The following is a 20484-nucleotide window of genomic DNA, read 5'->3' on the forward strand; positions in this document are numbered from 1 at the left end:
ACTGCAGTACAATTGGGATTATTTTCCCCCATTATGACTGCAAATTTAAACCAGATGCAGGGTTTCTCCTGACAACCTCATGTGCCTAGCAATCAAAGGTGGGAGAGGAGAGACGCTCAAGGCAGAACTCCAAAGTTAATTTTACCTAACGGGGAGAATCAGGATCTGAAGTTGAGTTCTTTGTCATCATTTTATTCTGTTTCAATCTGATATCACATAGAGAAATTGGGGCAGTGTGATATTAGGACTGTGTTAGAGATGAAATCAAATTGCATTTAAAATGACTGGGTGAAGTCATTTCTAAGAACACTGCCCACAGGGAAAAGTCCTTCCAGGTCCTCAGGGTTAACCAAGGCCAGGAGACAGGCAGGTACCTTGCTGCACGAAGGCTCCGTACACGATCCAGATGGCGCTGTGCAGGGTGGCAGAGGCGGAAGGTCGCGGCTGGGTGGCACTCTGTGCCCTCACAGCCTGGATCCGGTTCAGCACAAAGATGAGCACCCCCACCACAGGGATGGCGGCGGCGATGCAGGCCCACACCGCGAAGTCAAAGGGCGCGAACAGGGAGAAGATGCTGATCTTCTCCTCGGGCTTCTTCATGAGGATCCCCACTGAGTAGTCCATGTACCGCTTGCTGAAGTCCACGACGCTCTCCCTCTCGGGGGTGATGGTGATGGCGGAGATGGCCACGTCTGCTCTCTGAAAGGCAAACCAGCTCCTCAGTCCACGCACCCCCGCCCCTCCAGGGCTTCTGTGCAGAGGAAGCGGATTTGAGGGTTGACACCCTGTGGCTCTGCACCCTGTAAAGTCAAGTCCAACACTGCTGTCTGCTGTTGCCTCTCCTCTCTTCTTCCAGGGTTATCCAAATTTCCCCTGGACAGCAGGGCCAGTCTCCACAACACCATCACCCCATCGATCCCTCTCTTTTCTAAAAGATTTCAGCAATTAGATGGTGAGCTGTTCAACCATGGTGAACTCCACTAACATTTGGGGCCCGGATTGTTTTATATGCAGAGTAAAACTCCCTAGGAATAAAGGGTCATCTACTGGTTTATGTCTCCCTCCATTCCCTATCTCACGGCCTACAGACACATGAGCTGGTTTTTCTTGTACCCAAGCCATACTGCGAAGGGTTGCTCTGCACATGCCCTACGGTGACCTCAAAATGTCCCCCAAGAGTTCTGCTTCCAAAAATGGCTTCATTTTAAAAACAGACAAATGCTCCAGTAGTATGGACCTGGACTGGAGATGAGGCTGCCATGTCTGGGAGAGGTTAGGAGCCTCACTGCCTAGAGAGAGGGAGATGGGCTATATGGTCTAGTTTGCTGTGGCTGTTAGAGTGCTGAGAGGCATGGTCATCACTTTGATCTTGGCTCTGGGACCTCCAGGTAGGAGGCATCAGCAGTGATTATGGTGTGTTTTTGAACAGCCAATCCTGACCACCGGTTTGACCCATGTGTCAAAGTGGGGGAAAGGATTTTATAAGATTGAATGTATGGCTTGGAAGTGCAGATAAACTGACATCCAACACCATCTAGAGTACAGAGGACATAAGATGTGGGAGAGGACTTTGTTCAAGCACTCCTCTTACACTTGTCACATCTTTCATCTCTGGTTCTTGCCTTTCTTCCCAGAAACCCAATATCCAGTTGTTGCTTTTAGGGTTGGGAGAGTTTGGAGCATATTTAAGGGTAGGTTTATACTCTAGTGTACGTAAGGTCTACAGGACACACTAGCGAATCAACTCATGACAGAGGTGGAGGGGTTGACCAGTGACAGGAGAGAGACACTCCCCCCACAGCAGGACAGGGCAGGCAATACTCGCCTATGGAGGGGAGGGCAGATGCCAGCAGGTATGTATTTTATAAGGAGTAAAAATTAATTTCATGACCAGAAGTCTCAATTTCTTTCCCCCAATATAAGAGGAGGATGGAGGCTCATTAGGGAGCTCTAGGAGAAAGGGAAACTTTGGAAGACGTCTTTGAGGGATGTGGCCAAGGGGACCCACAAAGGGTAAGCTTGGGGGTTGCGTTGCACAGAGGCCCAGCTGAGGCTAGAGAGCAAAGCTCAGACCCTCATCTGAACAGATTCATCATTTTCTTCTCTACTTGCGTGCAGCAGCCTGGCTATCAGAGTTAAGAAGGCCAAGAACAGAACCAATTCAGGGCTTGGATGCAACAGGACATCAGGAGCATGGGTGCATGAGGGATGAAAGGAAGAGAGGCTCTCTCTATGTGGTCAGCCACAGAGGATGTACCAGGCAGGGGAGGCTGCAGTGCCAGGTGGGCACAGAAACATCTGAGCAGGATAGACTCAAATGCACGGGCTAAGTGGGAAGAGCCAGAGGCAAGAGACCATATATTGCATGAGTGCATTTGTATGAAATGTCACAACTGCAACTCAGCAGAGATGGAAAGTAGATTAGTGGTTGCCTTGGGCTGGGGGCGGGAATGGCAGTAACTGTAGATCGGTAGGGGAGCCCACAGTGGGATTATAGCAGAGCTCTCAAAGTAGATTACAGAGAGGGCTTCACACTCAGTACAGTTACTCAAATCATTGCATTGACATCTAAAATGGCTAACTTACATAGTATCTGAAATTCCCCACAATAAATTTGTTTCTCAAAAAAGATAAAGGGAAATTGCAGTGATCCCAGGCCTAGTGCCTACCTTGATACCTTTAAAAAGCAAAGAGCCTGTGTCTGGGGAGTAAAGACCCCAAAGAGGTCAAAGCAGAACAAGCTGTGGTCCAGGCTGGGGAGGGCGGGCATGACAGTTATGGTGACTAATGTGAGATACTAGCAACATGCATGGGTGCAGGGAGTCTACACACTGGGAGTCAAGGGCTGTCCACAGCACAGTACACAATTGTCAACATGTATGTGTCAAAAGTAAGAATGAGGCCGGTGCCGTAGCTCACTAGGCTAATCCTCAGCCTTGCGGCACCGGCACACTGGGTTCTAGTCCCGGTCGGGGCGCCGGATTCTGTCCCGGTTGCCCCTCTTCCAGGCCAGCTCTTTGCTGTGGCCAGGGAGTGCAGTGGAGGATGGCCCAAGTGCTTGGGCCCTGCACCCCATGGGAGACCAGGACAAGTACCCGGCTCCTGCCATCGGATCAGTGCGGTGCGCTGGCCGCAGCACGCTGGCCGCGGCGGCCATTGGAGGGTGAACCAACGGCAAAGGAAGACCTTTCTCTCTGTCTCTCTCTCTCACTGTCCACTCTGCCTGTCAAAAAAAAAAAAAGTAAGAATGAGTCCAATACCACTGTTAGAAGTGATGGTGGGGAAATGATTGACAGGTCCCTAGAATCCAGAGGCAAGGCTGGGGGTGAGAGGGACTGGCCTCAAGCCCCGAGTTCCCATGAGGATACAGGTTCTGCAGGAGGGATGAAAGGTAAAGATCTGAGACAAGTATGCAGGGCTGGGGATGTCACACCACAGACACATGGCTATGCAGAACAGTCACATACGCATGTTTACGCAAATGCCAACATGCACGTAACCCGCTATTGTCTCTGGGCAAGAGGAGAAAGGGCACTAGGTCCCTGTTTCAGCACCAGGAAGGGGGATGGGTCTCCTGATGAGAGTGCTACAGGGTAGGCATGGTGGATGGGCTTGGAACAGATGAAAGCAATGGTTAGGGAGGGAGACACAGAGCGCTGGAGGAGGAGAAGGTAACAGAGCAGTCACAGGTGCAGAGGAGGGTAACCAGACTGTTTAGCTGGACCAACAGCATAGTGGGCCAAGTAGTGAGGCCACCCAGGGGCACACCAGGGGGCCCCTTGTCATGAACCAGCTTGTGGGACCTACCTTGCTGATAAGCTCCCCGATCATCCCGTTCCAGGAGGTGTTGTGGAGCTGGTGACCGTACCTGCCATCAGGGGCCTGGTAAATCTCATACTTGAAGCCCAAAGCCTTGGCCAGCGCGTCCAGGACATCGATGGAGAACCCCTTGTAGCGCTTAGGCTGCCCAAGGATGTTCTCAGCCACCATCACGAAAGGCTCTTCCTGGGAACAGCAGAACGAACGATCTTCATTAACACCCATGTCTGGGGTACAGTCGGACAGACCCATCTAGGAATCCTAACTTGAATTGTTAGCATTTACCCAATTTCGACCTGGAGGCTGAACTCCTCTGCCCTTTTCTAAAAGCAGTTTATGGGCAATCAAGGAACAGTGTGCAGGACAATCACCCCAATCAGCAGGTCAACACACAGCCATGCAAATTTACCTGTCCTGTGTGACGTCATCCCAGGCTGTGCCCAAACCCCAGCTCGTAGAATAACAGCCCTCGTTTTCCTACTTTCATTTGTAACACACTCTGTCCTTAGGAAATGCCATAATTTTAGGAGACCTACATAAGACATGTGACACTTCTCATCCAGGATAATAAATGGCAATAAAGATCTGAGATATTAAATTGAGAGAAGACCGTATTTTATCTATCAGCTTGTACTAGAAAATAGATGCTGATGAACCAGCCAAGGTCATGCTATAAGTGAAAGGGTAGGCTCGAATTAAAATCCACAGGTTCTGAGCCCAAAGCTGTGCTGTGTACACACCCACACATTTTGTGCTGTGTCATGTGTGGAGCAGGTGGCTCCCTGGAAGGCAGCCCAGCCTCCCCCTCACACTCCCCTTCCTTCTTGCAGGAAACGGAACAAGAAGGAGCTTTGGGCAAATGGTGACAGAGCCTATATCTCATTAATTTAGTGTTGTTGGGAGAAAAAGATACAAGGCACATTCAGGGTCTGCAGAAACACCAGGGGCTTCTGTGCCTGCTGGAACTGAGGGGAACATCTGGACCATGTCCGACCCAGCTCGTAAGTAAGGGGTAAATCCGAAGTCCCTTAGAAATGCAAAAGTCTATGATCCCAGGGCAATGATGCTGGCCCAAGCAACTAGCAAGTGCGTTTCATCAGGAAGTTTGTGTCATGTGGGCCACCCAGAGTGCTGGGGGCTGAAAGAACTTCCTCCTCCCAGCACCCTTCTGGGGACCCTGGCTGCCCGCACCACTCACCTGAAGACCAGCAGCCAGTTGGTCAAGACCCTGTTGATGCCCAAGGAGCAAAGGAGCGGCAGAGCGCCCTCTTGAGGTCAGCGGTGGATCTGGATGCAGGGCCCCTGCTCTAGAGCAGTTGAGGGACCTCCCTTGGAGTCTTACCCTTTCACAGTTATTTGATTGAAAGGCTCGTTTGCTCCTCAAGATCCCCTTTCTCTCCTAACACAGCCCTAAACAGACAGCAGCCTTAAGCTCCCAGAATATCCCCGTGATCCTACCAAGACAGTCACCACTTTGAGAGTCAGTCCTTGGAGGCGGCTGCCCATGGGCCTCTCCTGTAGGCTGCCATTCAGGCCTTTCTCTGAGTCCCACGTTGCCAGCTGTGGAGGAGAGGGAGTGTGAGACACACACACATGGTACAGGCACCTGTGCATTCCTTAGGAACACGTTTCCTAAACTGGGAACCTGAGTCAGGCAGGGAGGTGGGCAGCAGCCCTGTGGGCTTCCCAGAGACCCAGATCCATCCTGCAGTTGTAAAGGAGAACAGAGAGGTCCATTGCCTCCATCAGCTCACCCAGGCCTCTGGGACTGCGGGTATCCCCAAAATGCAAGCAGTTGGGAAGAGCTTGTCACTAGGACAAATGTTTATGTCCCAATTGTATTCTGTCTGCACACAGAGGCTGTATCACTTTGTCTTCCACAAAGTCTCCTCTTTCTTTAATCACTCCTTTGACTTTCTTAGGCCACAGGGCCTTAAATTAAACCATTGCCACTGCCACAGGCAGGCTGGGGCTCAGCAGTAAAGCAAGTAACAAAAGCCCAAGTGTGCAGCTTCTCTTGCACCCTGGTGCCTACTGCAAGCATGGCCAGGAGCTCTCTGCATGTTTTCTCTGTAGTGTAAATGCCATCAGATAGGCAGCAGAGGGGGAGAGCACAAAAATATTCTGTGTGTGTGCCACATCCTTCTGCACTTCCTGGCTGTGTGCAGTGGCTCGATGCAACTGTGCCAGGTGCCCTAAGGTGGTGAAGACTCTGCCATCGCTCGGAAACAGAGGAGACACAGTTGTTCCCAGGACTCAGTGGCCTGCATCCCTGCAGGGCCAGAGCAAAAATGGCCACATCTTTGTCTGGTCAATGATTCTCAACTATAAACTGGAGACAGGTGAGAGAAAATACAGAACATACTGGCCCCACTTCAAAGCAACTAAATCAGAGCCTTAGGGTAATATCCATGCCCTTGGAACGGTCCTGGCATGCCCTTCTGGAATCCTTGGCTTGGCTGTATAGTAGGATCTCTCAGGGAGCTCTTTAATACCCTGAATGCTGGGCCCCACCTCCAGAGATTATGAGCTAAGTGATTTAGGTATCATGGTCTAGATATGGTGGTTACAGACAGCCAGGATTCCGAGCCACTGCTGTAGGTTGAACCAGTAATTCTTAAACGATGATGCACACACAAATCACTCAGGGGTTTCATATGCACTTTCTGATTCTAGGCTTGGAGATTATTTCTGTCTAACAAGCTCCTAGGTGCTGCTGATTGCTGCTGCTTCATGGATCACCATTTATGTAAGGATCTGACAGCCATGCGCAGTGCCTATTCTTTGTCAGGAAAGACCCCAAAGACCCCTAGTTGACCTGAGCAGTGGAAATATTCCTCTGGCACTGTGGGATCTAATGGAGCCATAAGCAGCTCCACAGGAGGACATGAGCACTCTCCCAGCACCAACCACAGCCCTGGCACTGGCTGCAGGGTCTGCACACTGAGACCTGGCTATGAGGTCCAGAACCTCAGTGACCATTCCACCTGGAAGATGATACATCTCTGGGGCCTCAATCAAAACCACCAGGATGAGGAAGGGGATCCTAGAGCCAGTTTCCAAGGAATCTGACATGTCCTACTGTCACTTTGAAAATGACACCTACCAAGACAGCTCTCTCTTAGCAGGATGTCTAGCAGTGATGAATGTGAATTTAGTTAAGAGTGTGGCCATGCACTCTGAAGAGCTCCCCCGGCCCCAAACCACCAGATTATTTCAGAAGGCACTCCAGTGAAAGCAAGTTAAGATCTACCCAGAACTCTGGTCAAGGACATCAAGATGCTGATGATACCAGACTTTGGGAACTGGTACAGTGGGAAGGAAACATGGATGCTTCTCCACTGGTTCTGAAGAAAGAGTCCTAAGACCTCAAATTGATTCCTGCAGCTGGATTACAGTGACAGTCAGAGGGAAGACAACAAATTCCGAGGAGGAGAGCAAAGGGATTGATTCTCTGCCTTCTTTGGATACCTCAGTGGGGACTCAGGGGGCAGGGATGGTATGTGTTCACCATGACATAATGATGTGCACCCCCTAACTGCTCAATCCAGGTACTGGAGTTGCTTAACCCTCATGTGTGTTCTGTACTCTTCCAGGCCTGGGTAGAGTTCTGAAGGTCTCCTTGAGCATCCCAGTGGCTCACAAGTTGATAGTGGAGGTGGTTGTTTCTTAATCCTGGCTTCCGAGTTCAGAGACTGGACGCACTGTCCCACGCCAGGATCTGAGTTCCTAACACCTGGTGCCAAATGTTTCCCACCCCGGACCCCTGCACAAGGACGGAGCATGCTGGCCCCCTGCTGCTCTGGTTTAGACGAGCAAAAGAAGCAGGGCTGTGCTTGATCAGGAAGGCTTTACCTGCCCGTCTACCAGGATTGCGTCAGGCATGATGGAGAATGAAGCAGGAAGAAGGCATTGGGACAGAGCCCTGTGCTGCCAGGGTGCTAGCTCAGCTCTAAGAAGCTTCCAGCCACTGCCTGGATGCAGGCAGCAGCTCCTCTGCCTCAAACCTTCCAACAGCCTGCTCACTGGTCTCATTAACCCACCCTCTCTCTTTCTCTTCCAGCCTTGTGCTATGCTGGTGGGTGCCTTTACAGGAAGCAAACCCAAACATGAACTATGCCAGTTAAAGAAAGGTCTTCCCAATCCCAGGCCAGCAATGGTCCTCAGCCACACTTCACTTTGTACAGCTACAGCACACTGTCTTCCCTCCCGACCTGGGCATCAGCTCCTTCTGCCTGGAGCGCCAGTTGTCTTCCTCGGGATCTGGTAAATGCTTAATGATTTGAATTATGTATTTACTTGAGAGAGAAAATTCATTCACTGGTTCACTCCCCAGATGCTCACAAAAGCTCCGACCTGGGGTCAGTCTGGTCACCCACGGGGGTGGCAGGGACCCAGTCATGTGATCCATCACCACCACCTCCCCGGGTCTGCATTAGCAGGAAGCTGGAGTCAGGAGCCAGGGTCAGGTCTCAAACCACTCACTCCAATATGGGATGCAAGCATCTTCACCAATATCTCAGCGACTAGGCCAAACGCTCACCCCTTAATCATCTGTGTGGGTTTTTTGCAAATAAGCTTTCACTTTGGAGTAGTTTTGGATTTACAGAAAAGTTGTAGGAATCGTGCAGAGAATGTCCATATGCCCCACTCTCTGTCATTGAGGTGTTAACATTACTGTGACACACTGACCACACTGATTACGACTAATGAATGTGCCACTCAACCTGCAATAGAAATCATCTCTGGGGCTGAGTCTGCGAGGCAGCTGTGGGACCCAGCTTCCTTGCTGTGTTCTCTGGGTCAAAACTCCATCTTCCTAAGCCATCTGGTCTCAGGCTCTGCAGCTCAGACGTGCCTTGTTCATTCCTGTCCACCATGCACCAAACACCACATCCTTCTCTCCAAGATTTGCTTCTAACACTGGTGTAGCTTTGGGGATGGAGACGGGAAGCTGGGAATAAGTAGGTGTATGTGAGCCTGCAGATCTCTGCTCCTTGCTCTCACCCCTTCCCTGGGAAGTACAGCATTAGAAACAGTGAAAGCAAGTCCACAAATATTTGTTCAATTAATTAAACTGCTCCGAGATTCCATTTTCTTATCTATAAAATGGAAGAAAACCATCTTCCCTGCTTACCAAGTTGAGGGGCTATTCATAGGAGAAAAGAATTTTGAAATAATCTATTATAAAATAGCTTAATTAAGAAACACAAAATAAAGAAGCAGATTGTAAAACCGCATGTCCTGTGCAGCCTTAATGGTGTTTAAAAAATAAAACAACAGCTATAGTAGAAGGAGGAAAGGATATATTAAAATGAGATACAGTAAGCATGTGTTACACGTGGTTGGTGGAATTAGGAATAACCATCATTCCCTTCTTTATGCTCCTCTGGGTTTTAACAGGTTTCTCATTCCTTTCACAAGAAGAAAAATAAGCCTTGGATAAAAATAACTGGCATAGGTGATTAAGCAAAACCTTTATCACATGCACTTCGACGAGAGGCAAATGTCAAGGGTACAAAAGGAGTCAAGCGATCTGCCAGTACCCCAAGGCCCACGTGAGAGTCAGAACTCACAAAATCAGTGCTCTGGCACCAAGGAGCTGTGGCCTGGGGGTGCACTCCTACTGCAGATTCAACCAGCGTCTCTTATTAAAGACCCCTCCACACTGGAGAAAGGCTCCATAAACCTGTTGTAGCAGGGTATAGGGACGCAGCCAGAGCTGAAACACAGATGTGTGAGGTCAGGCAACGTTTTTCCACTAAGAATGACAGCACCAAAGCATCTCAGTTAATATTCAGATGACCCTGATACAAGAGCGCCTTTTAAAACAAAGTGGGGCTGGCGCCGCAGTTCAATAACCTAATCCTCCACCTGCGGCGCTGGCACACCAGGTTCTAGTCATGGTTGGGGCGCAGGATTCTGTCCCGGTCACTCCTCTTCCTGTCCAGCTCTCTGCTGTGCCCCGGGAAGGTAGTGCTTGGGCCCTGCACCTGCATGGGAGACCAGGAGAAACACCTGGCTCCTGGCTTCAGATCAGCGTGGTGTGCTGGCCGCAGTGGCTATTGGGGGATGAACCAACGGAAGAAAGGAAGACCTTTCTCACTGTCCACTCTGCCTGTCAAAAAAAAAGTGGAATTTGATGAGAGGTGAAAAAAAAAAGGTTTCTCTAAAGCTGTCATCACCCTTATCTTTTTGTCTCAAAGTGCTCGGGACTTAGTTATTTTTTGTTTTGTTTCAATGCAAGCATCTCTCTACCTGGCCGTTGGGCATCCTGCACCCTGACAAAGAAAGAAAAACTACTTCAAAGCAAAACCCAAATTCTGCCTTTCCAACACATCAAAGTGCAGCTGTGTTCCCGGATTCGGGATACTGCATGTTGGACAGGAGACTTTATTATTCCCTCACATCTGGACGAAGCTGAGCGCCCCAGGCTGCGTGAATCTCCCTGCTTCCAGGAAGTTCTGTGCTCTCGCCCAATTCTAAAGACTAATCAACCTGCATCATTTCTGAACGAAGCCATCCCTCTGAACACCCGTTACATTGGAACAGGACAGAGAAAAGCATAATTCAGAGGAGGGAATCCAGTGGAAATTTTTGTTTGTAATGCAGCCTTTAAATGTATCCCCAACCACGCAGCAGGCAACATTAGGAGAGACTGTGCCCTTACCTGTGTCCCAAGAACACTGGTGCTCCCTGCTTGCAATGCCACGGAAAATGTTTCAGTCAATAAAAGCTGAATGGGGCAGAGAGGTTTGATAAATGGGAAGCCAAGAAAACCTTTTACCCACGGAAGTCCTGACACTTCGTCATATGGCTCCATTTGCACGCGTGTGCATCTACTCTGACTTCTCCTTGTACTTTGCAGACAGACGCTGTTTATGGGATCGATGAATTTATGGCCACAGACACCCACTTTTGATAGCTGACTTGTCAAGATCAGCACCTGAAAAACTAATTTCCAGCACTGTTAAACAAAACGAGCACTGCTTGTATTTGATAAGACAGCTATGGTTTTCATTCATGGCTGTGATCTGCCCTGGCCGGGCCAGAAACGTGGGTAGAGCCAGAGGTGATGGCACAATCATCACTTGGAAGGAGATGAATGGTTTCCAAATCTGATTATGACAAACAACTGTTCAGGAGATCAGCCAATCGGAGAACAGATTTCATAAATCACTGGCCTCAGGAAAATGTATTTCCTGAGTTAAGCGGGCTGTTCTTCATGTTGGGAGTTACAGGGATTTGGGACTCTGTGGCCTGCCCTTACGAAAGGCAGGGCTATTAACCCTAAGTGGGGCCAGGCCTCTTTTGGAAGATAGAGATTTGGGATCTGTGACCTAGGGACAGTGCCGTTGTCTTTTCTTGGGGATGGAAGATGATGAGAGGAGACAATCCAACTGCCTTACAGCTCAGAGATGGAATAAGACCTGTGTCATACATCAGGGAACCTGTAAAAATTCATGGAAAATGGGATTAAAAGAGAAGTTTATTTTGGCGCAAAAAAATAAATGGAATCCATGCATAGTTTGTTTTTTCCATGAACTTTTTGAAGACCCCCTCATATGCAGCCATGCCATTTCCTGGGGAGAGGAGGGAAGGAACAAAATGAGGGAGGGAAGGAAGGGTTTACTTTACCCAAATTGCCTGTTACACTTTCAGAGCTGAGTGGAGCATACAGCTTATCTGAGGCAAGAGAGCACTGAGCGCGTGAGGTCACATTGTTATGACCCTGAGTGTCTGACCCCAGGGCCGTTGCTGAAGTCCCACGTGAGCTGCACCCTCAGCAGCCAGCAACTGTGTCAGCTGAGTGCAGGTGGCCTCTGTCAGGACACAGGCTTCAGAAATGATGGCCATGAGGGTTTATTATCAAGTGCATAATAAGCCCTCTATTGCATTTTGCTCCCTTGTCCATTTGCACTGGAAAACAAAATGGGCACAGTGTGCATTTCAAGGGATCACTGTGCTGGATGGGGATGGGGTGAAGGGAGGGCCCTGTCATGAGTCAGTTTGATTGACCATTCAGCCAGCCCTGATGGTAGACAGTTGACTGCAAGTATTAGTTTTGGCTAAAAGCAAGAATAACACATTTTAGACACAGATGCAGCATCTCAGAAAGAGAATCTAAGCCTCTGAGGGTACAGCACTAACATTGGTAGCCAGGGTTCCTGAAGTAAGGTTTAATTTGAAAGTTCCTTTGGGGAATTACAGCATATCGGTGCCACTAAGGCAAGGCTTTGGAGGTTAAGAATCACAGCAGTTGGCAGTCAGCACCAAGTCTATATACACCTGCACCAAGTCTATATATACTACACCAAGTCTATATATACCTGCTGAGAAATGGCTGGAACCACGCCATACAGGATGGGGGGACTCACTCTGTGATGGGGGAGGACTGGACGTCTCCCTCTCAGCCAAGTCCATCTGCAAAGGGAATCGAGCATTTGATGAAAGCTGTACTATCTTAAAACATGCCCCAGCAGAACAAGGGCTGGATTTCCAGAGGGCAGAGTTTTAAAGAACTGAAGAAGAGTGAAATAGGCCAGGGGAGCTGTCAGGCTTGGGGCTTCATGAAAAACCCTTAGCAAGGATGGGAGAAAGAGACTGCCCCTGCAGTGTTGGCAAGGAGCAGGTGACACCTGAGCATAAATGCTTTGAGCCCTGGCATCTGTATCATGCACGAGGGAGCCGACAGATATACCTAACTCCAAGTCTCCAGTCTCCGGAAGACCAGGGCACAATGGGCTCCCTGGGCTAGAAGTACTGACAGATTCACGAGCACCAGCAAAGGAGACTTTCTGTCGTGTTAAGAGTGAAGATGGGGGCATCCCCTCTTCTGCTTAAGATACAGAAAGCAGCAGGAAGATGTTGTGCTGATTTTCACCACAAGAAAAGAGCCAGGTAATCACCAACAACCTATTTAACAACAACGAAAAGTCAGCCTTTAAGAGACTTGCAGTCACCAGATCATCTCTGCCCTCCAGGGAGAGAGGACATCAGAAAGGTTTCCTCTTTGCTGAGCGTGGGTCCCTAGAAGTGGCTGTTACAAAAGTAAGCAGGAGGGAAAATAGTGTGGAATTTTAGCAAAGTAAGGAAGGCCACGTGTGGTCCAGCAGGACATTGAGAGTCCCCAGGAGCTCCAGCACCTAGGGAGGGCCCCCCTATTCATCTACACTTTTCCACCACATCTCCAGCAAGTGGAGTGGGAGAAAGCAAAAGAGAACACAGCAGCCCACAGTCAGGGGACAGGATCCCACACGCGCATTCCCAGTCTCAGAAGTGTGTCAGGTATCTAAGAAAACTTACAACTCAGTGATAAGATGCATTCAATTTTTAGAAATAATGAACTTATTTCTCCAACGGAAATATGCACATGGAAATATATATGCTCTGCATCGTGAGTCATCAGAAACATGCAAAATAAAGTTACCAGGAGATAATACTGAATGTGAACAGAATGGCTAAGATCAGAGACTGACTTTATCAAGTGTTGCTGAGGATCTGGAAGGCAAAATATGCAGTCACTCTGCAGCAGGGCTGAGCAACTTCTTCCACAGGTAGACATACACCTGCCATGGACCCAACCAGTCCATCTCTGGCCATTTATATAATGGAGACACAAAAGGTCATCAAAACATTCATGAAGTGAAACCAAAAGTATATATTTGGGAAAAAATCTGAACTTCATACACATGAAAGGTTTTCAGAAAATTCAAGAAAGAAGCATATTATGAAAAATTATGCATAAAATTCAACATTTTCTGCACCAAAATAAGTATCATTTAATTCTATCTTTCCATGAAATTCTTTTAAAGTTTTATTTATTTATTTGAAAGGCAGTTACAGAGAGACAGAGGCAGAGAGAGGGGGAGAGAAGTCTTCCATCCACTGGTTCACTCCCCAGATGGCTGCAATGGCTGGAGCTGCACTGATCTGAAGCCAGGAGCCAGGAGCTTCTTTCAGGTCTCCCACATGGATGCAGGGGTTCAAGGACTTGGGCCATCGTCTACTGCTTTCCAGGCCATAGCAGAGAGCTGGATCAGAAGTGGAGCAGCTGGGACTGGAACTGGTGCCCATATGGCATGCTGGCCCCACAGGCGGCAGCTTTACCTGCTATGCCACAGTGCTGGCCCCATCCATGAACTTTTTGAAGTTTCCTCATATAAAATACATCCATACAATGTCTACATAGCAACTTTATTTATAATAGCCAAAGGAGACAATGTGTCCAAGTACTGATCAGCTGGTAAATGGGTAAACAAACTGTAGTTTATTGATACAACAAAACCCTACTCAGCAAAAAAACACCCAAGATGCTGTCATGTGCAAAAACTTGGATAAGTTACAAAAGAAATAGGCCAAGTGAATACAGACAGATGCAAAAGATGGTGTAATTTATGATCTCTTTTTATGACATTTTTGCAAAGGCCATATTCTAGGGACTGGAAGCAGATTATAGGTTGCCTGGAACTGCAACTGGGCACAGGGTATCTAATGCAAAGAGGGAACAGATACTGTTGGGGACAATGGAAGTGTCCTATACCTTGAATCTCCTGGTGATACTATATCCATTGGTCAGGAATGATCAAACCTCAACTGAGGGAATTTATTGCAGATAATTCACCTAAGTAAACCTGAGATAGCCATAATTATTTTTGAAGATAATGGAGCCATGTGCTAAGGAGGGGTATTAATGATTAGAGGCAGGGAATTCCAAAATAAATCCTTGGCTGACGTTACTGCCTCTGGGTGATTGCGTTTTGACCATGGAGCTAGAGGCCATGAAGTAGGCAAGAAATTGTCTACCAAACTCAAAGAACTAGAAACATTCTTGCTTGAGATTTAGAAGAATGTAAGTGCAGTTTTACCTGCAAGTAGCTTCATTGTGTGCATGGGACAAACAGCTTACATAACATTACACACACACACACATACACACACACACACAGTAGGTTCAGCTTTTTAAACTCTGATTTCTTTTTGTGAGATGGTGCGTGTATATGCCTAAACCACAAAAGTAGTGATATGTGGCTGTTTCTAGCATTGGGTAGAGTGATGCGATCACATGGAATGTTCACCTCTTGTACAACATAATCTTGTAATGTTTGAATTGTTTCACACAGACAGGAAACCATTGGTTTTTTTGGTTTGTTTGTTTATTTGTTTTGGGGTTTTTTTGGTGTTTTTTTTTTTGGGGGGGGGACAGGCAGAGTTAGACAGTGAGAGAGAGAAAGACAGAGAGAAAGGTCTTCCTTTTTCCATTGGTTCACCCCACAAGTGGCCGCTATGGCCGGTGTGTTGCGGCCGGCGTGCTGCACTGATCCGAAGCCAGGAGCCAGGTGCTTTCTCCTGGTTTCCCATGTGGGTGCAGGGTTCAAGGACCTGGGCCATCCTCCACTGCACTCTGGGGGCCACAGCAGAGAGCTGGACTGGAAGAGGAGTGACTGCGACAGAACCAGCACCCCAACCGGGACTTGAACCTGGAGTGCCAGTGCCATAGGCAGAAGATTAGCCTAGTGAGCCACGGCACTGGCCACCATTGGTTTTTATAATCAGATGAAAAATGAGGAAGCAATTTTCACTTTGAAACTGCACTGTGATCTAGCTTGTGATGGCAACATAGAGGTTTGTATCCCTCTCTAATTGTTTTAGGGACATTGATTTTGTCTCTCTAAATAATCCACAAATTCTAGCAGAGGTGTTTCTGCAGAGGGGTGAGTTAGACTGGCATTCTGTTTGTTCTACTCATGAGAAGAGGCAGTTTGGGTAAGGCATTGGGACTGCTTAGATTCCGTTTTTGGGGCTCACAGAGTCTCACCCATAGCTCCTATGAGATATTTTGTTATTGTTTTCGGCAATCTTTTCTTTTCTCTTCATTTCTACTATGCTAAATCCCATACTAACAACTTATGCAATTCTTGTTAGTTTGAATTCACTAGAATCAATGGTGCTATACACACTGTACATCAGTTGAAAGTATGATAAGATCTGTTCTGACAGCCAGGGCTGTGAGTGTTATATTGGAAAAAGTGGCAGGTATTTCCCATTGGATTCTCCCTAAATCCCTGGCCAGCCCCTCTCCCTGGAACATCCTCTCCTTTCTTTGTTCTCTAGCTCTTTGAAGATCATTCTAGAGGTTCTTCCTTGCACTCCAACAGTGTCTCCCTTCCACAAGCCCATAAATTGACTATAACTCTGTGGGAATCCTTACCACCACATACTAAAACACCATGCCTATCCACTCACAGACAGACTAAATCTCTTTGAAGGCAAGGCTATCTGCTTCACTTTGCTTCACTCAATAAAATCTTATTAGAAATATTAATAAAATCGATCATTCCTTTGGTGCTTCTTCATTAACTGGCTGCAATTTCATGATTTTCTCAAACTCTAGCTACCGGGTCTTGTCCCATATCTGAAGCTCCCCAAAGCTATTCTCACTCAATATTGAATTTTTCACATTGGTTTAAAGTTCCTGGACAGATTTTCTCTTTGGCATGACTTTGTGTTGAAAACTTACTCTCAGACTTCTGATCTTGAAAAAGGTTGGTAAAATGAATGATTCAAATGGTGTTCTTACAAACCTACTTTAGAAGTCTCTACCTCTGGACTCTTGCTGGTGCATGGTTTGATGGACAGGAGCAGCTCATCTTGGCCCCTCCCACATCTACTGAACCAGTGTCTGCGCTTGAACAAGAGCCCCAGGTGATGCACAAGTGTAGTAAGTGATCAGAAACACAAGCTCTGGATCATGGCACCAGTATTTCTTGCCTTAAACCTCTGTGAGCTGTTTTACCAATCTCTTAGGTCCTATCTTATTCAGCTTCCACCCAGAAGCCAGTTTTCTCTTCTTTTTTTAATGAAAACAACTTTATTCCACTCTCCTTAATATTCCCAAGGGGTTTCCTATTAAGCTTGACTATCTTTTCTGTGGTCTCTAAGAGTCTTCAGTCCTCTCTGCCCTTCATATTCACCTTGTGCCACTTTGCACACTATGCCCACAATCCAGACACAAGCCACCCTTCACTTTTTTCTCTCAGGTCAAGTTCCTCACTGCTTAGAAACATTGTGCACACCCTCCTCTCCCCTGATAACTCTTATCTCTCCTATTCAAAACCCATGGTTGCCTTGTTCTCATTTGGCAGGTCTTGCCTGATGGGTTTTCATCTTGATAAAGGCTTCCTGGGTCATTCTTAAGTACTTGTAATATTCTCAAATACAGGATCTTGTTATTTTCTTCCTAACTCCCAAAGACGCAACCTCTGAAAACCACTGCCCACGATGAAGATGACACCTGCTTTTCCCATCATCATAAACAAAACATGTGATACAATATTTGGCACATAGCATGCACATAGCAAATATTTATTGACTAACCAAAAAATTAAGAGCTAGTCCAGGGTCAGTGTAATTTTCAGAAAATGGCAGACAGTAAATATTTTAGACCTTTGGGTCATATGGTCTTTATGGTCAACTACTCGATGGGTATAGATGGGTTCCAATAAGCTTTATGTACAAAACGAATGTTGGGTTGGATTGAGCCCAAGGGTGACAGTTTGCTGACCTGCGATTGTCAGTCAATGCCTCTATTGCTTCTTCCATAAAGAATATTCTCTCCTCCATTGCCGTTCTCAAAACATGACCTGTCTTTCAAGGTTTGCCATTAAAAAATGGTTTAATGTCATGCTTTCAGGAAACTAAATCTTATCCCTCCAACCACAGTGACAGATCCTCCTGCATCCTTAAATCACCGTGCTTAGCCTTTTCCACGGCTAGAGCGAATGCAGGTTTTGCTGACAGCTCCTGCAGCAGATTGCATTCTTTAAAGATGGCTATGATGATATCCCCATCCCTCATGCTCTTCTGCAATGTGACTCCGCCACCCACTATTGAGAAGTGGAGTCTAATTCTTCTCCCTCTAAATCTGGTCTGAATCTGATGCTACATGTTTTGAGGCTAGGTTGGAAAAGGCCATGCAGCATCTGCCTGGTTCTCTCGGGGATGCTCGCTTAAGCACAAGGCTTTTCACTCATGATGCCATGGACATTGGGGGCCATATAATTTTTTATTGGAGGAGGGAGGCTGTTTTGTGTATTCTAGGATGTTTAGCAGTAACCACTGCCCTTCCCAATTAGGTGCCAACAGAATCCCTGCAGAGTGACAACCAACGACGTCTCCAGACATCGACACACTTCCATTGGAGGACAAAATTACACTCTGCCACAACCCATTAAGAATCGCTCACCTGATGGAATCCAGCTGCCAAGCCAAAAGATCACACATGTGTGTTCCAGTGGACAGTAGCAAAGGGACCCAGCCATCTCTGCCAAAGCACCAGACAGCACACAAAGACATTTTGGGCTTTAGGACCAGCCCAGCCAAAGTCAGGTACCACCTAGTGGCCTCCACTGATGTCAGAAGAACTGTCAAGCCAAGTCCTGACCACATTTCTGACATTCAGGGGCAGGTGTTTGGCCCAGCAGATAAGCCACCTGTTAAGGTGCCCACCCAACATACCTGTGCTACTAATTCCAGCACCCTGCTCATGTGCACCCTGGCAAGCAGCAGGTGATGGCTCTAGCACCCTGGTCCCTCCCACCTCTGTAAAAGAACTGGATTGAATTCCTAGCTCCCAGCTTCTGCCCTGGTCAGTTCCAACTAGTGTGGGCATTTGGGGAGCGAAGTGATGGATTCTCTCTCTCTCTCTCTCAAATTGAAAAGAATCACAAAAATTTCTGATATACACAATCCCTGAGATATAAAATGACTAAATTTGAGTCATTTTTCATGACATAGAAATCGCAGTAACTCAAAGAGAATTTTGTACCTGGAAACGTAGTATTACTGTTAAGAAAAAAATAAAACAGAATATGGAGAACTGACTTTGGAGCTGAGCAGAGGCAGAAGCTACAAAGTCCTTAAGAAGATTTTTGGTAGACATAATGACAGAAAATATTGGAAGCCAGAAGAAGAATTATTTTTATTATATAGTGGCCAAAAGCTGTCACCTGAAGCAGTGTAGAACGTAGAAAATCTGCTTGATAAACTGATGAATCTGCCGAAGAGCATATCTGGACAGAACTGTGAACAGATCTACGTATCACAAAGTGTGCACATACTCAGATACACACAGGTAGCTCTTCCATGGATTAAAGAAGGAACTCAATTCTCAAGGAGACTACAGATAAAATTTATAGAGGCCACAGCCTTCTGGACTCAAAAATGAACCTATTTGTTAGCCTTAAGGAGAAAACTCCAAAATAAGAGATGCTCTCAATGCAAAGATGAAATATTGCAGAACACCTGGGGGAAATGTAGACCCATGGGAAAATCAAAGGTCTGACTGCAAAACCATTTCTTCAGGTCTCGTAAGTATTTGAGGTGGTGTCTGGCAGACCTTTCATAGCAAAGGCTCCTTACAATCTTTTTTTTTAATTAATTTATTTATTTGAAAGGAAGAGTTACAGAGTGGCAAAGACAGAGAAAGAGAGAGAGAGAGAGGTCTTCCATCTGCTGGTTCACCCCCAGATGGCTGGAACAGCTGGAGCAGTACCTATCCAAAGCCAGGATCCAGCAGCTTCTTCAGATCTCCAATGCAGGTGCAGGGGTCCAAAGACTTGGGTCATCTTCCACTGCTTTCCCAGGCCATATCAGAGAGCTGGATCAGAAGCGGAGCATCCGGGACTCAAATCAGCGCCCATATGGGATGCCAGCACTGAAGGCGGCAGCTGTACCTGCTTTACTATCTTAAAGGTACACATCACAGACTCTCGATGCCAGATAACAGAGCTTCTAAAAATCTATAGTAGCTCATTTGTAAACACAAAGATGAGCCTGTCTCAGAGAAATTCATGGCTGTGCCATCCTCTGATGTGGTGAGCAGCAATAAATGGGATAGAAAACCCGCACACATTTTAAAGGAATTGTAGGGGTGGCAGCACAGCCAGTGAGCCTAAATGAGATGATGCCAAATGGAAACCAAGTTTAGATCCCTGAACTTCTATGCTAAGAATGTGGCTCAAAAATGATTCAGCTGCAAATGGAATCGATCTGTTCTGTGGAAATGGAAGGATGACTTAGAAAGCAGAATCAAAGATGTCAAGGAGACAGAGACTCATTCCCAGGAAGCAGCCACATGCCCTAGGCAAGGAGACAATGACAAGGAGCCCAGATGCATATCAAAATTGCTAGGAACAAGTGCTTCTGTGTGCCTTCTCTCTTCCCCCTGCCCCACAGAGGCGGATGTTACAGTTATCACATCACCGTCTTGCCTTTTTCCATGGCATGTGGCTGAGTCCTATGACTTGTGCCCTTAGATGAAGGTCTTCAGATTGAGAACTATGAGAAGTCTTCAAAAAGTTCCTGGGAATGCATACAATGAAAAATACTGTGCATGGGTTTCAAGAAGTATCCTGCAACAAAATAAAACTGTCTTCTAATTCTATTTTTCCAAAAACTTTTTAAGTCCTCCTGATAAACTTAGGATGCCATATCCAAGGAGCTTCATCTCTAATTCAGTCTGGTTTAGGTGACAAAATGTTGGATTCTGAGTCAAAATAGTAATGAATGGGACTTTGGGGTTCTCAAGAAAGAGACTCGGAGTAATTTTTAGTTGAGAGAGAAGTGGATCATCATGTCCGGAACAAGCACTCTTCAGGGCATCAG

The 20484-nt window shown here is 47.0% G+C and overlaps 1 protein-coding gene across 4 annotated transcripts in view; it reads right to left on the reverse strand.

Moving 5' to 3' along the window:
• Positions 1-20484, reverse strand: part of LOC127488765 (glutamate receptor ionotropic, delta-1) — a 754955-nt gene that overhangs the window by 141263 nt on the left and 593208 nt on the right. For all 4 annotated transcript variants that reach the window (XM_070057983.1, XM_070057984.1, XM_070057985.1 and 1 more), the window contains exons 9-11: positions 5278-5379; positions 3808-4005; positions 375-699 (exon numbers count right to left, since the gene is read on the reverse strand). In XM_070057983.1, coding sequence (XP_069914084.1) covers positions 375-699; positions 3808-4005; positions 5278-5379 — 625 coding nt within the window. The remainder of the gene's footprint in view (positions 1-374; positions 700-3807; positions 4006-5277; positions 5380-20484) is intronic.

Source organism: Oryctolagus cuniculus, chromosome 15 (genome assembly GCF_964237555.1).
Source record: "Oryctolagus cuniculus chromosome 15, mOryCun1.1, whole genome shotgun sequence".
NCBI classification, from domain to species: Eukaryota; Metazoa; Chordata; class Mammalia; order Lagomorpha; family Leporidae; genus Oryctolagus; species Oryctolagus cuniculus.